Below are 16,459 nucleotides of genomic sequence, written 5' to 3' on the forward strand. Positions count from 1 at the left end.
CTAGCCCTGGTGAACGAGGGGCATCGGTCGCTCTAGTTCAGGTGTGTGACAAAAACATTCTGTTACTGGGGAAGATTTTCAGGATGCTAGTAAAGGAATTCGCACTAGAGAGAGAGAGAGAGAGAGAGAGAGAGAGAGAGAGAGAGAGAGAGAGAGAGAGAGAATCAATAGTTTAAAAGAGAATTAATAGATCAATAGTTTGAAATTGTTGTTATCACTACAACTATTATCATTATATTCTGTTCACAATACATGGCGTCACCATTGTCATCATCGCCTCCCGTGTAATTCCGCTACAGTCCTTTCCAGTGTTTTCACTTCCACAAATCCACTAACGTTAACTTTGCATCTGCTTTGTTCTTGGATAATTTCAGTTAGCTTTACATTTCCAACAAAAGCACTATACTGACGCAAAACCTTCCATAACATTGGTCTGTGGACGATATCAAATTCCTTCTCGCAATCAGCAAGAACCATCAGAAGGGGATGTTTAAATTAGATACCTGAAGCATTAGTTGCTTGAACACAAATATTTGATCTGTGCAACTCCTGTCTTGTAAAACCTGCTTGTTCATCTCGTAGCATTTTATTAATTTCTTTCCCCACCCAGTTGAGAATAAGAAAACTGAATATTTTAATTTCAAGCGATGCACGTGTGGTACCTCATTAGTTACCACATTGTCAGGTTGCCTTTCATTGGTACTTTAGCTATGAATACCACCTGTTATCAGGCTTTGTTTCCCCATTCAGTACTCTGTAAAACAGTCTAGTTAGTAGTATACGATTTGCCATTTCAGTTAGAGCGAAAATCTTCTCTGCAGTGATTCCATCACAGCCCAGTGCTTTCCATCTCCTGAGTTAATTATTGCTAAACTTTTTTTTTTTCACTTCAGAAGCCTTGAATTCATTCGTTAGTATGTTTAGATATTCAGATTCTGGTGTATCAATCAAATGATCTCCCCTCGCTATTTTGCTGCTTCTGATGTTTTTGCCCCATCTCTCCTTTTGACAGGTATGTATTGTAATCCCTTGCTCTTGTAAGTAAACAGAGCTTGTATAAGATTATTTAATCCAGTTCGTTTTTGTGCGTAAGGCAAGTTTGTTACATGGAAAAACAGTAACATATGTGATGAAGGTTATGGTAGTGGTGGTGCTAATTATGATTGCATTTAAACTGATGATGCAGATAGGGAGGATGGCTAATAGGGTAAAAAACGATGATGATTATGATGTTTAAGGTCTTTATAATGATGAGGATGATGAGGATGGCGACAATGGTAATAATGTGAATGGCGTCGTAGGTTCAAGTAATTGTAAATTTTGTGACAACGATGATGATGATCATCACAAGATCGCTGTAGGTTTGGAGGCAATGATAATGGTGATGTCGATGATGATATGAATGATGACGATGACTCAGGATGTAATGATATTATCAGACATCATCTCTACTCCCGCAGGGCGCGGGAATGCTCGGCCTTTACGGCATAGCATTGCTGAAGGAGTCCGGCTTCTCCAAGATCTACTGCATTGACGTGAACCTTCCCAGACTGTCGAAGGCGGCAGAATTCGGAGCTATTCCCGTCCACCCTGACCAAGGTAAAGTATATTATTCTCACTCAAAATGGGGGGGGGGAATCGTAACCAGTGGTTGTGACGCCCTTGGGAGTTTTAAATGTCGTTCTCGTTAGGTGTCAAAAATGATCTTTATTGGTCATACACAGCAAGAGTGTGTTGGGAATAGTATGTCTGTCGTTCTGAGTGGTATGAAAGCCCTCAAATGGCAAGGGACGCAGGCTTTGAAACACAATACTCTTTATTGAATTTCCAAAATCACAGAGCAAATTTACATGCATAATGTATGTGCATGCATGAGTGTGTGTGTGTGTGGGTGGGTGTGTATGAGCGAGGTGACTTATTTTTTTGTTAACTGTTTCATTATTGATTTAACAAGTAGAGACTGAATGTGATAGTAGTCTCTGACATTGTTACTGATAAAAATATTGGTACAAGTAAATGTAACTGATATATCCATATAAGTATGTACGTATTAGCACACTGAGTTGAGGGACTGAAAAATTAATGCAAACTGGGACTATTAGTTTGTTATGTAGGCAAAGGAAATTTCGAGTAGGTTTCATGGCTTCATATATCTATTGCTATCAAATCTAGAGCTTAATTGTACATTATGTATAAAAGATTTTATTTTAAATAACAAAGCAGCTAAACTGTACAAGTCACTTTGTTCCATTTTAAGATGTACACGTAGGTTAGTTTCTTTATCATAATGGTCAAAATAGTTCTTTAAACACACTTGGTTTTGCATTCAAGATAAGTCAGTGTCTCTGTAAACGTAGATATATTTGAGTAGTAAATGACTATTCTTCCGTAGCCTGGCCCTACGCAACGGAACCAAGTAAGTCATCTTGTTTTCCTGAATCGTGATTCTTCTTCTTTAAAAAAAAAAGAGAGAAATAAAATAGAAAATTGTATCTGTTTGGGCAAAATTGTTGATTCTTTCTTTGATGCTATCTTTGTTAGTTTTCCGCGCTTTATCATTATCTTGAATAATGATTTTTTTCCTCTTTTATTTAAGGCTTATTCATGTATTTTGTCATTTTGAAATAAAATTTCGTTATTTATCCTTTTGTTCTTCATTTATACACAAATGCTCATGGGATAGGCACGCAATGATCATTTCTACTTTATCATTTTATTTCAGGTGTTTGCAAAGCGATTATATTCAGTAATTCCTATTCCTAGGAAATCATATTGCATCTGTCACTGTTATGAAAAATGATAATCATTCACCTCCTCTGAGCCTTCCTTAAACTTTCACATCCCTATTGCATAAAGTCAATATTTTCTCACCCACTGATATCTCTGCAGTATTCTCACCTGCAGTGAGCTACATATTTCTAGGCCTATTTTCCTCTGGGCATGTTTTTCAGGGGAAAAATTATCTGCTCATTTAAACAGCGTGAAGAACTGCAAACCTTTTGTTAATGAGGAAGACCTAATTTGAAACGTGATCTATGTACTTTAAGGCTTAAAGAGGGCTGTATTATGTACGCTCTCTCTCTCTCTCTCTCTCTCTCTCTCTCTCTCTCTCTCTCTCTCTCTCTCTCTCTCTAATGGTGGGGCTTGAAGAAGAACTGTAGTTTGTGAACTTTCATGCAGTTAGTTAATGAAAGCACTCAATTACAATGCATCAGTAAGGAAATGACATGTTAAATATGCTTGAATCAATATATCTGGATATTATCACATCAAACGAATCGTGAATTACCTCAGAAGTAAGTAAACATACTTGCTGCTTGAATGGAAAATTAATCTTTTGATTGTTAAGTAAAAATGATAATCATAATACGTTTAGGAAGTTTTTGGGAGAATAGCAGGAACAGGAAAAAAGACTGTACATAAAATGGACTGAATAAACAAAATATTATGGTGCGAAAGGAGAAGGGTAAAATTTCAAAATATTCGTTGACCTTCAACTTCGAACAGAAATGAGTAAGGAAAATAAGCAGGAAATGAATTCACGGGAGAAATTCTCTCTTGTTCTTAATTTTTGGCTTGTGACTTATATGATGAAATATTGATAATGTCTAGATGCCCTGTCAGTTAAAGGAGTTATATAAAATAACCCTTTGATGTTAGTTAAATTTATATCATTCATTTATCTCCACCTATAATTTCTTTGCCTAAATTTATCCCAATAACAGAACTAATTCCACTATATTCTCATCAGTGTCTTTCTGAGTTCGAATTCACTGTATTTGTTGGAATCATATTTGTGTATATTCATATCCTCGAGCAATCATGTCAAATAAATGAAAATCATTCATTTACCTTCACGAAATAATCTGTCGAAACTTTTATATGACAACGTCAATTTTTTTCTAATGAAGCAATGATTTGGTTTTGAAGGAAGAAATGTTTACATTCTATGGCTGTTTTCTTGACTTTCAGATGAAGAGGTCATTCGTCCTGACAGTGTTGACGTCGTTTTTGAAGTCTGTGGCAACAAAGACGTGAGTACTGACGATTTCCTTGGCTTTTATAGCATTACATTTAGGATAAACTCAGTCCATTTCAACAGGAGTAACTCTAAAAACTTAGAGACGCTTGAATGCTGATCTAGGTATCTGACGAAATTACTACTTTTGCTTGTTGACTTCCGGGCTCCAGGCTTCCGTTGTCGTATTTTTTCTCTTTCTTCTTTCTTGTGTTCATTCAGAGCTGTTGTAAAACGAAATGGTTAATGTATAACAAACAAATCTTGTGGTATGGTAGGTCATTTAAGCTTTGGCAACATCAGAACCCGTGCTCAAGCAGAGACGTATGCCTTTAAGGATATTTTAATGGCTATTATTGCTTGTCTGTATTATAGAATGCTGAAACCAACGACAGAGATTTCATTCTTAGTTAACAATATTTTAGAAGTGACAGGTGTTTCGGAAGGATTTTTGCCACCTTTGACCTTCACTCTCAAAACTTTGACCACTAACCTTCCTTCTGGAGGCTTATGGAAAGGACCCTTTTGTATATGCTGTCGATGTCAATGTTCACGATAGGAAATGGTTGAAATCTGTTTCTTCTACCAGTTGCCATGGCCTAAGAGGTTTTGACAATCACTGCTGAATCTGGCTGTGAGCAAATTATCAATGAGGTCATGCACAAGTTTGGTAATTGTTTGAATCTAGTATTCACTGATTGCCGTTGTGTTATAACCAGCTGGGGCTTTTGATCATGCTTCATTTTCTTTGATGATTATATATTAAATCTCAAGCGAACTGGGATGGAATTTTGAGTAATCATTCACTTCTGAATGGGTCACAGCTATATAAGAAAGTTGAGCCTATTGTTCATTAAAATGATAGTTTTGTAATCATAACAAATAACTGAATTCCCTCTTATTTGATGAATTGTTTTGGCAGTGGCTCATAGAGCTCATTAGTGGTTCAGTTTGACTAAAAGAAACCCTTTTGCTACTCTGAAAGTAATCATCAGGTCCTGAACTAGTTCCTTCTTTTGTAATCATCAGGTCCCTAGTTTGTAGTTTGGCTTTTTCATGGCTTGGGTGCTGGTAATACTCTTCTTTCAATTTCCAGGTTCGTACAGAAATCCCTCGATTCTGGTCATGAAGAGAAAACTACAACCAAACTCCCTTTTACTCACATTTTATCTCTGTCTCTCCTTCTTAAGTGTATCAGTGTATTATTCTTCCGCTCCTTGGAGTAATGGCCAAGCCCTGCGTCTCTGCATTATCTTGGAGAGAGTCAGTGCCCATAATACCTGTAAACATTAGCGATATCTGCAGTATCAACAGCGGCAACATTAAGCTTTGAAAATAGTACTATAGAAAACAAACTGACCAATATTGAGGAATGCTAGAGCAGTATCAAAAATGCTTGCACCACCTTGAAGTATACGGAATCAAGTAACTTAATTGTCATGTTAAGTAACTTGAGTCTCACAATTTTGTTTATCTTTTCAGGGCTTGCCTCAAGGTGTGAGAGCATTGCGGGTAGGCGGGACTTACGTCCTCATCGGTCTTGTGCACAGAGATTCCAGAATGAATATTTTGGCACAAACCGTCATCACGAAATGCCTCACGTTAATTGGTGAGTATCTCATAACGTTCGCGGATTTGTGTCTTTCTCCTTAGATGTTGAGATAAGTTTCACAAAAGGCCTTTCTTTCCACTGAAGGTTAAAAACTCTTCATTATATATAAGTGCTACTTCTTTTTTAGATAGGAAATGTTTTACAAACACAAAACACATTTCTTACAGCTGCCTTAATTTGCAGTGATGGTCTCAGGCTTGATGCCTCGGTTCTTAATGTCTCTCTAGTTGCAGACTTTCAAGAGGCTGTGCTTTCTAGTCGCTTTATCAAGCAAGTAATTAATGTTAAATACTGATACTACTCCCAGGTGTGCACAACTACACGGGTAAGCACTTGGAAGAGGCCGTGAAGTTCCTCAGTCAGCATCACGATAGGTATCCATTTTTCTCGCTGATGGGACCAGTCTACCCGCTGACACAGTTCAGGGTAAGTTCTGGAGGGAACTTGCTGTTTTCATTGTTACGCTGAGGCAATAAACAAGCTGCGTGCACATTTCTTTAGTCCTGAATGATCAGTTTTCTTTTGCGTTATTTGCTCTTGTGGTCGGGGCACCATGTAACCAGTTTGTGCTTTACTCAAACTCTTCATTTGTTCAGATCCTAGTCAGTAATTTTTTTGACATCTTACTGGGCTTTCTGATCACTTGAATGCCTATGTCTTTTGACCCTACCTATAGATTTGAATTTAACTGTACTTAACATTAGATTAAAAGTTCAAATTTTGTGAATATTGAGATCTCTGCATCTGTTTTTATGAAAGGGGTCAGTACCCATTTCCGTAAGAGAAACAAAGCCAAGAGAGTCTGACCAATCCCTTGACTCTGAGTTACGGTCACTAGTATTCCAAACTTACGTACTCAGTCCATCTTTAGCATCATTCCAGGAAGTCTTTTAACAAATTATTGGTGCTCTCGTAGAATAGGTCTGTTATCAGATGCAAATGCTCAGTGACATCCCAGAGTCAGCCATTTCCATTTCAGTTTGTCTAAGATGAGTAAAACAGCAGCGTTTAAAGCTAATCAGCTACCTGTTATGAGTATCTAAAATTGGATTAGGTTTAGTTACCAAATATTCACATCTTAAGAGACTTGCAGCCTGTTCGAATCTTTTAGCAAATTTTGAGCAAACCACAATTGATGTTGAACACAATTTTTTTTTTCTTTTCTTTATTATTTATATTTTTTACTCTATTACAGAACGCCGTGGAAGCAGCAAAGTCTGGGCGCTTCTTCCGAGTGGGAATAAATCCACAGTAGTGATAAATCCGATGGGAAGTGAATCATCTTGAATTATTGTTATTGTCATTATCACTAAATCAGAAGATTATATATAATATCACATATAATAAAACGTTACGACATAAGGCACAGCTTTGTTATATGTCATCACATGTCAGTCTTCAAAAATTCCCTTACATTATTAATAAGAAAATGCTGATATACTTGCAAAGATCAGAAGACGATTCTTCAGAAGGAATTGATTACTATAAGATCATTTCTCTATGATTCTGCGCATGCATGGATAGGCACAATTTCGAAGTGGCCTCCGGTAACGGGCAAATGGGATTACTAAGAATCTCCTGGTTTAGAAGTACTGAGGATAAATTGAAAATAGGAACTTGAAATGTGAGAACCTGACGGTATGGAAGATATAACGGGTAAGGAAATGGATGGGGTGCAATTTATCTGCATTTTGTGCTGCGGTTTGGAAATTGAAGGCACTCTTTAAAATAAAAAAAGTACACCCATAAATACATTTGAACGTCTCCAGATAGTAGTCAGAGAGAGAGAGAGAGAGAGAGAGAGAGAGAGAGAGAGAGAGAGAGAGAGAGAGAGAGAGAGAGAGAGAGAGGGAACACTGATGAATGTCAGGACCTAGATGTACAGATGTTAGCAGCGATCGCTAGTTCACCATTGCCGCTCTAAAGCTGAAATTAGAATCGACCAGCAAAAAAGTCGATAGAGCATCTACTGTAGTTTTGATATGCCAAAGCTTGTAGAAGATAGACATAAAGAGGCTTTTTTAGTCTAATGTAAAAATAGACTTGCAGTTCAAGAAACCGTACCATAAGAGGAACAGATAATTAATATGGGCTAATTCAGCATCTGTCTGCTGGATAAGATGCACCAGGATATGGGGTAACAAAATGGAGGTAGGCCTACTGGTTATTGAATAAAATAAAGTATAGACAAAAGCACAAAGTACAAGGAGATATTTCAGGGAAAGAATAAGGATGAAGAATGCAAAATAGAACATGCTGAGCACTCAAGTGTAGATTGTGAAATTAAATTGATATCAAGAAGATATAACGAGAATATTTGGTTAATGAAATATCCACGAGTGAGCAGAAACAAAAAAGGAGGAAAATACTTTTCAAAAGGAGGGATGAGACAGTAATAATGTCAGATGAAGAAGTAAGACAGCACTGGATTGTTTATTTTTATGGGTCATGAACAAGAGATGTGGAAGGGCTAATATTATTGATATATATACCAGAAGCTGGCAAAAACCTGAATGTTCTTATGAATTTACAGTTTTTGAAGTGAAATTAGTTACAAATAAAATCAGATGGAAAACACCAGGTCTTGATGGAATCACTATAGAGATGACTTTAGCTGTAATTGAAATGATAACTCCTATGCTCACAAAGACTTTTGACGGACATGGAAGAGGAAGCAAAGCCTGGTGATTGAGAAATGAAAGTCATAGCTAAGGTATCAAAAAAAGGTGACCTGGCTGAATGCGTTAAACTACAGAGGAATTGCCCTAACATCAGTTGCAGTAAAAATATTCAGCGTGCTTATTCACGATAAGCTGGAGAACGGTATTAATAAAGAAAACTTATAGATAAACAAGATTTTTTTTAGTAAAGGCAGGAGTTGCATAGAACAGATATTTGTGTTATGATTTTGTGTAGTAGTGCATGGAATTTAAACATTCTTCTGATGGCTCTTGTCGATTACGAGAAGGCATTTGACAACATCCACAGACCAGTATTATGGGAGGTCTTGCATCATTGTGGCATTCCTGTAAAATATGTAAAATTACATGAACAAAGCACACGCAGAATTAATGCTGATAGGGTCTTGTCAAGTGAATTCGCTGTTTAACCTGCGCATAGATTTTGTAATGGAATTAGTGGTCGAAGGTGGAAGGTTTAGACTGGAGTAACGATAGAAACGTGACAGACGTAGATTGTGTAGGTAATCCTGTTTTAATCAGCAGAACACCTTAATATCTACAAAGTTTGTTTAACAGAGTACAGTATATCTTATATCTAGAGACATGGGACTTAGAATAAATCTAAGAAAAAGGTGAAACACGGACAGAGCATGAGAAAAATGAAATAACATTAGATGGAGAAAGGGTCAGAGCTCGAATCTTTCACATATTTAGGAATAATGTTATCCGATACGTGTTTTTTTGAGTCAGAGTTTTGTGAAAGACTAACAAGGTAAATCAAACAAGATTTTAAATTCAGGTAAGCTGAAATTACATACCATTTATACATACAGCCCAACTGATCGTAAGGATAGTATTTTCTTTCCTGATAATAACAGCAACTTTTCTTGTTCTCCTCTATTCCAGTGATGGTTATTCATGGCCTTTCTCTCTCTCATCCTTGTACTGTCATCCATGTCATTTCCCCATATTTTTGTCTTTATATTCCATACTTATCCTCTCTTAACGTGGCAATACTGTTTCCGTAATTCCTATCGCTTTTCCATTTTCCTCATTTTTTTTCAACTTCCTGTTCTTCTCTCTCTCTCTCTCTCTCTCTCTCTCTCTCTCTCTCTCTCTCTCTCTCTCTCTCTCTCTCTCTCCCTCCTTACGGTTGTTGCAGATTTATTATGCTCCTCCTTTCCTCACTCCTGTCGTTTTCCTGAAAGTAATAAGTGCCTGATATTTTCCCCTTCCTCACGCTGAGATTCTGTTTTCTTCTTGATGCCTTCTTCTGCCAACTAACTGTAAGTTAATCGCTCGTGCCTTGTGCGTTGCAATTGCAGGCTACTCTTGCTGTCCAGTTCTTCGTTTCAGACTGGTAATAACTGTTTTCCTCGCCTTTTTCTTTACACTTTCCTTTCTCACCCCATAAGCTTCCCTTTTTTGTATTCCTATTTCACTTCAATGTTTTGTAGTTAGTTCGTTCCTAAATCCGTATATTTTCTCTCCTAATTCTTGGAGCATTCTGTCTTTAGCATGAGCAGTACTGAGGACCCTCTGTATCTCTGTTTTATTCAACTCATCGTCTCTACTTACTCTTCTTGTCACTTTCCAAATCTGGTCTTGAATTGGTCTTTTAGTGCTGTCTACTTTTGCTTCTGCACCTGTTGACCCCAGGTGAATCCTGTATTCTTTCATTGTTCATATTTCCTTTCTTTTAATTTGGCCGCATACCTTTTTAAAATATGTTGCTATCAATGTTTACCGTTTCTTTCCTCTTCAAGCTCTTTCAATAAAATATGACATTTAAAATAGTTTATATTCAAGTCTAGTCTACCTATTTATGGGAATCCTTCTTGTATATTTTTCCCATTTTTTTAAACTGAAATTCTCTGTTTCCTCTTTTATCAGTGGCATGACAATACTAACTGACATGTTTGTTGGTCGGACCTCTTTCACAGGTTTTTATTTTTTACCATTTTAGCTTTTTACCTAGAACATCCTCTTGGTCTGTTTTTTTTTTTTTATCTCTTCCTTTTCTTTTTTTTTTTGCGGGGAAGGGGATATTGCGGTAACTTTCCATGTCTCTTATTTCATCACTTATGTTTTCTACTGTTTTAACAAATTCTTCACTTATTCGAGTCTGCCTTTAGAAATTTCAGTTCTTCCACCCTCCCTTTCTTGAAGCTTGTCACCTTTTCTATATTGATATTTAGCTCTTAAATTTGCTACTGAGTATAGTGTCGGTTCATATTTATTTTTTATTTCACACTATTAAGTAGTGTCAGTTCATATCTATTTTTCATGTCACTGCGCCAAAATCTCGTTTTTTTTCTTGGCAGCCTATGATTCCCAGATGTCGACTTGACTATTAAATCCTAATCTCATAAGTACTTTGATTTTGCTGTCTAGTTTTAAAATTTTTTGTTCCTTTCTTTAGCTTCTTTGTTTCCTACACAGTCATGATAAATGATATTGTTTAAGAGGAGTATAATCGCATATACCAACTGAAATCACCTGCTCCGACAGGTTACTTGACACAGATAGCCAAGATTATGAAGCAATACTAAAATCGCTTAGGTATACAGCATGTGATACCTCAAGATCTGTTATAGAAGCCTCCTCCAGCCACTCGGTGGATATAAACAACAAAGTACTTTATCTGGAGCATACTCTACAAAGCAACAAGAATAGTATCCAAATAAGATAACCTTGGACCAGTATGAAAACAAGAAAGTCCCTGGGATTACACAAATTCAAGAGTAGCCTATATGATTATGCAGCAGCCATTATCAAAAATAAAAAGTGACCTAATGGCCAATTCTTACTTTTCATATGTCTGCATAGAGGCGAAATTAAGAATAAAGAGAAATTTGTCAAAATCATGTAGTGCTGTAAAGAAAATTAACGCATATCAACATAAACTGTAACTTCAGAGGAAAGGTGAAATGAACAAGAGAGCCGTTTCAAAGATGAAATCCATGTGCTACTACTACTATTATTTGGCAGATGCATTTTCCCAGTTCACGACGGCTGTCTCTCTGTTGCGTGGTCGCTTGTCAGCGTAATTAATTTTCATGCATTAGCCGCAATTCCTCGTGAGCTACTGCGAAATACGACGTAAAAATGGGCAAGTTCACTAGTTTATGAATGGATACGTTCGATGTGATAGGTTTGTGACCTCAGGAATTAAAGTCACCTGTCATTTAATGTCCATGAAGAGAAGCTTTACAGGAGAACATTGGCGTTTTTCAAAGAGACCCAGAAGGACATTTCCCAGAGAAAATACTTTCGTTAGGATGAAGTGTAAAAGTTTAGAAGCCGGGGGAGGGAAAGCTAGTGCTGCTGCTTCTGCTGCTTCCATTGCTGACAGCGGTCCTGTCCAAAATGAACATATGGGGGCGGAACCATCTACAAACTTCGAAGTTCTCCATTCGCCTTTAAAGTCACCAATAGATCCAAAGGAGTACAGGTTAGTTTAAAAGCTAAAGGTGAATTCCAGTTGTAGTTGATAAGGGCAGCAGACGTTGTAATTATACAGAAAATCTCCTCGGGGCTCTTTGTTTAGTATCAGCCCCCCGGGGATGAACGTAAAAAGATAAAAGATGGTAAATTAAGCAAGTTATTACACTTGAACAGCATTATATACACCCATTTCTAGGGTAGTATGCAGAGTATGGAGACGGGTAGGCATTGGTAATTTTAACCTACTACCACAAAAGGGTAGCCAAGGCCATCCCATGTGCTTGATCTTGGGTGTTACTTTGAGGTGGGTCCAGGGGTGGGGTGAAAACCCCTGGTCAGGTCAGGGGATGTCACCCCAATTCAGGTTAGGAAGGTAAGTTCTGATTAGGTTGTTTTGGTTTGGTCTTAGCCTATGTCAGACCACATGTCCAAATGGAAATTTAGCCCTGCCAGTCTGTTTCTGATATTCATTGTTACTTTGGGGATGTCTAAAGGGGGGCAAAACCCACCCTCCCTTCCCAGCCAGGTCAGGTCATGGTGCCCAAATTCAGGTTAGGTCAGGCATTCTAGGAGAGGTTATGGTTGGCCTGTTCTCATGCCTACCCCAGTCTCCCAACTCTGCATCTGCTTCCATTTCTGTGTTGTTCAGATGAAAAATCTTGAAAGGACTAATGAAGGATATATATGTGTGGAGCTCTTCTGTAGAACTACAATAGATATACCCTTGGTAAATCTTACTTTAAACCATAGCCTAATTGTATTCTGGAGTAGAAAATATGATTTTCCTGTTATAGTGTGTGCTTTGAACATTTCTCAGGTTTTTGACCCCTACATAACTTATGGCACTGGGTCTTTACCTAACGAGAGGTGGTTGGACAACCCCAACATAACTTAAGTTAGGACAGTGTAAATTAAATAATAAGCTAGGGTTGCAACTTAGGCATTTCTCACATAACCTAGGCCACCAGTTCCTCACCCGGCTCACCACTAACACAACCTCTATTATCAGGTCCTTATTTACCTAGTGTATGATGTCACTTTAAAAACCTTCAACAAACCATCACTTTAAAAATCTTCAATAAACTGTCACTTTAAAAATCTTCAATAAACTGTCACTTTAAAAACCGTCAATAAACCTTACCCTAATTAGAATCAAGTACCTTAATCAGAATCAGAGCTTGCAGAAATAGTTTATCATGGTGATGGTAGAATACATTTTTGTATTTCACTCTTGTATTTTCCCCAACTAAAAATCCCATTTTCCCACTGTGGTCCCCCTCAGTTGTAGGATATAAATGGCTCCAGTATCTTTAAACTGTTCATTTGTTATTGAAATGGATATCAGAAAAAAAAAAAAAATTACAAGAGGCAATGATTGTGCTTCAGCAGAATTTTTGAAGCAATGCCTGAATTCCAAAATTCCTACCTAACTGGTGAAAATTAAAAGAATCAGCCAGCTTTCAGCATTGTTCATGTACCCACATTGCCAGCTGAAAATAAAAGACATTCCAAATAGGCTATACTAGCCATCCTTACCCACAGTGCACTGGAACAAACGAGGTGCAGATGGAAGCTCCTCTTCAGTGACTGTGATAACATAAACAAAGAACTTAGGAAAAGTAGGTAATAACGTTTCTTTGCTAAATATCTTGGTAACAGTAAGTTAGCAGCAGAATTCAGTATGAGTTTAATAATAAGCATATTAAGGAGACTTAAGAGTACAGAATAAAATCTCCAATATTGAGTAAAATAAAATCTTGGCAAGCTGGAAATGGGTGTTAAGTCTTAGTAACATTATGGTTAATAGGTGCCAAGCAAGTTATTGGCAAGGCACTGCCAGAGTGCATGGTGGTAACCATCATTTTTTTGGGCTGCAGTCAAGAGGTCTCTTTGTTGCTCTAAAAATATAAACCATTTCCTATAGTATTTTTCAGCACACCTGAAAATGGTCATTGGAACTTGATAACAAAGTAGTTAATTAGAGGCAGGCAGGCAAGTTTTGTAAGCCATAAATTTTTCCTTGGTTGTTGTTGAGTGGAGATGTGTTGCAGTGCTCTTACCAATTGCAATTTGAAGCTTTTCTATCCTTTTCTGTATGTATGGTGATGTGTTTGTAATTGCTTCATGAATGTGAATAAAAAATGTCAACAATACCTTCCTCAGCCTGTTATGCTGGGGCTGAGGAGAGTAAGCCTGTACTGTATTTGGAATGAGGTGGAGAAATTCACATGCTTCTCACAAGAAGGTACACTGTGAGTAAGCACCTCTTCTCTGAGGGTTGGCGATGTGTTCATGCACTAGAGGGGTGGGATGTCTGGCATAGGGAAGTTTGACACTGGGTTTTCTGAACATGCTGGAAACTCAGTGTTTCCCTGCTTCTTCCTAGACTCAAGGACTACCCCAGATTCTTTCTCTGTACTTCAGCAGAAGTATGTATAGAAAGGTTGGCACTACTTTCCCACTCTGCATGTGCACGATCTTTGGATTTGGTAAAGACAGATAAGAGCTCACGTGACAAACCAAGCTGTATGATGCCACTTACTTGGTGACCCACATGCATGCGATTGTACAAGTCCATGGATGTTTATGGTTTGTCCAGAACTCCTGATGAGCACATACATGACAATTGTATGAGTGCCCAACTACAAACTGTAATAGTTTGGCTTTTGCTGGTCATGGCAAGTTCCACTGGAGGGTTAACCGCAGTTTAGAATGTATTGTTCTGTTGAACCTTTGCTCAGTTTTGAAGATAGGTGCCATCAGGTACGATTGTGTATGTCCACCTTACCAAGCGTTTACCAGAGCTAACAGGTATGTCAGCCTTTGCTTCAGAAAAGGATCTAACTTGTGTCTTGAGGGATCTGTTAGACCTCAGGGTCCTTTCCCTTCAGAACCCCTCCAGGGTGAGTCAGACTCATTCAGGAGCACAACTACAACTGCAGTGCCATCATCAAACCCAATCTTGTCAATGGAGCATTCTGGAGACAAGAATATCATCTGATTGCCATGGTCTCAGCCTGCTCATGGTGTTTTAGACCAGGTGAACAGTTTGATCTCTGGATCAGAAGGTTCCCTGTCGTGTATCTGATCAGATATCTACCTCCCCTGTTGTTGACACACTAGAGGGTGTTTAACACACCAAAGAGTGCAGAGACTACTCCCCTTCAGGTTGACGTAACAGTCTGCAGACTGACAAATAGCCTAATCTGCCCCTAGAGAGACTCCACCAAGAAGGTACTGTACTTTCTTCTAGGCTGCAGAGTCAGCAACTTGGTCTCTTTTTCGGCAGCATTGTGGCTCATCCTTTGGTTGAACACTCTTGTTGGACTTTATCGTTACAGTTATCTCATCTGAGGATGACAGGGCAAGGTTCCAGAGGTTGTATGTGTTCGGAAGAAAAGTATTGCCTTTCTGCTTACATCTGGTTTCAGCTGAGATTAGTCTCACTCTGTGAAACAGATCAGTCTTGGGTGCCTTTACTCTTTCTGGAGAGAGCAGTTGAGGCATTGGTGGAGAGAGGCATTGTCATAGTAGGATGTCTTGGTTCATTGTGCAGTCTCCCTCAAGCTCCCAGGGCATTAAAAGGACCTGCAGTCAAGCCATTGGTGGTTGCCATGCTTTCGATATCCAGTTTTTGAGAAGACCTTTTTGAAACTAACTAGTAGCCCAGGGTTCTTCTTCCTTGCTTAAGGGCTAGGAGACACTGAGGTAGGCTGTCCCCACTCTTTTCAAGGACTGTTACCTTTTCCTCTCAGTTACTGATCCCCTTGCAGCCTACACTTCAGGATCTTGCAAAGCTCTTGCCCTATTTACAGAAGTGAAGGGTGATGCTAATACAGCATGTGCTGGAAGTTGTAGAAGATCTGTCTCAAGTTTTTATTGTTGACTTTTCCTGGTACTGCATACAGTAATTTGTACATTTACAATATATTAAATTGACAGATTTGAACTTAGAAAACTGCTATTGGACCACTGTAGCTTAGTGCTGGTTTGATCTGAATTGTTTGAATTAACCTATTCTGTATTGTGTAGTGGTTATTTCCACCATGACCATCAAACATTCAGTAGTTTCATAAGGTTTATGAGTTTTATATACTGTATTTCATGTGTTTTTCTAATGGTCTGTCTTTGCAATTGATCTGTTGGCACAAGTTTAGTGTGTTTTTATGTCTAGCAGTTGTATGATGTGTTATTCCTGAAAATACAGCATGCTTCATAGCCACTAGTTAATAGAATTTTGTATTCATTAATTTTTTATTATTCAGACATGAATTGCACAAATTTAAATAGTTCTGTATTCTACTTTAAAGTAATCCATGTTTCTTTCCTCAGAGTTATCCGTTTGGCAAATGGCCTAACAGCGCTGCTCATTTCATATTGCAGTAGGGCAGGTGATCCCCCACCAGAAAATTTATCAGGTAAGGGAGTGGATTGTTATTAAAGGTTCATGCCACATAATTAACTTTGGACTGCATTCCTCTGGTACTTGTATTATCTTGTTTATACAACACTGTATTTATTTCTGCTGCAATGTTTAGCTAGAATGGAACTGTGGAATACATTTTTGTATATATTTCTATAACTAATTGTATTTATATTTCTGTAATTAATTGTATTCAGTTATGTGAGAACAAACATTTTAGTTCAGTCCTGGGAAAAGTAAATACCATTGTACCTTTCCTAATCAGCTGTTAAATTGAC

The 16,459-nt window shown here is 37.9% G+C and overlaps 2 protein-coding genes across 2 annotated transcripts in view; both read left to right on the top strand.

Annotated features, from left to right (window-relative positions):
- LOC136825972 (5-exo-hydroxycamphor dehydrogenase-like) overlaps positions 1 to 6,992 on the top strand; it is a 24,708-nt gene extending 17,716 nt beyond the window's left edge. The window contains exons 4-9 of the mRNA XM_067082833.1: positions 1 to 41; positions 1,461 to 1,599; positions 3,973 to 4,034; positions 5,501 to 5,627; positions 5,938 to 6,056; positions 6,826 to 6,992. The exon at positions 1 to 41 is cut by the window's left edge and continues 178 nt beyond it. Of these exons, the coding sequence (XP_066938934.1) occupies positions 1 to 41; positions 1,461 to 1,599; positions 3,973 to 4,034; positions 5,501 to 5,627; positions 5,938 to 6,056; positions 6,826 to 6,885 (548 nt within the window). The 3' untranslated portion in view covers positions 6,886 to 6,992. The remainder of the gene's footprint in view (positions 42 to 1,460; positions 1,600 to 3,972; positions 4,035 to 5,500; positions 5,628 to 5,937; positions 6,057 to 6,825) is intronic.
- A 4,284-nt stretch (positions 6,993 to 11,276) lies between these two features.
- LOC136826303 (nardilysin-like) overlaps positions 11,277 to 16,459 on the top strand; it is a 91,324-nt gene continuing 86,141 nt past the window's right edge. The window contains exons 1-2 of the mRNA XM_067083531.1: positions 11,277 to 11,765; positions 16,091 to 16,176. Of these exons, the coding sequence (XP_066939632.1) occupies positions 11,440 to 11,765; positions 16,091 to 16,176 (412 nt within the window). The 5' untranslated portion in view covers positions 11,277 to 11,439. The remainder of the gene's footprint in view (positions 11,766 to 16,090; positions 16,177 to 16,459) is intronic.

The sequence above is a fragment of the Macrobrachium rosenbergii genome, chromosome 40 (genome assembly GCF_040412425.1).
Source record: "Macrobrachium rosenbergii isolate ZJJX-2024 chromosome 40, ASM4041242v1, whole genome shotgun sequence".
NCBI classification, from domain to species: domain Eukaryota; kingdom Metazoa; phylum Arthropoda; class Malacostraca; order Decapoda; family Palaemonidae; genus Macrobrachium; species Macrobrachium rosenbergii.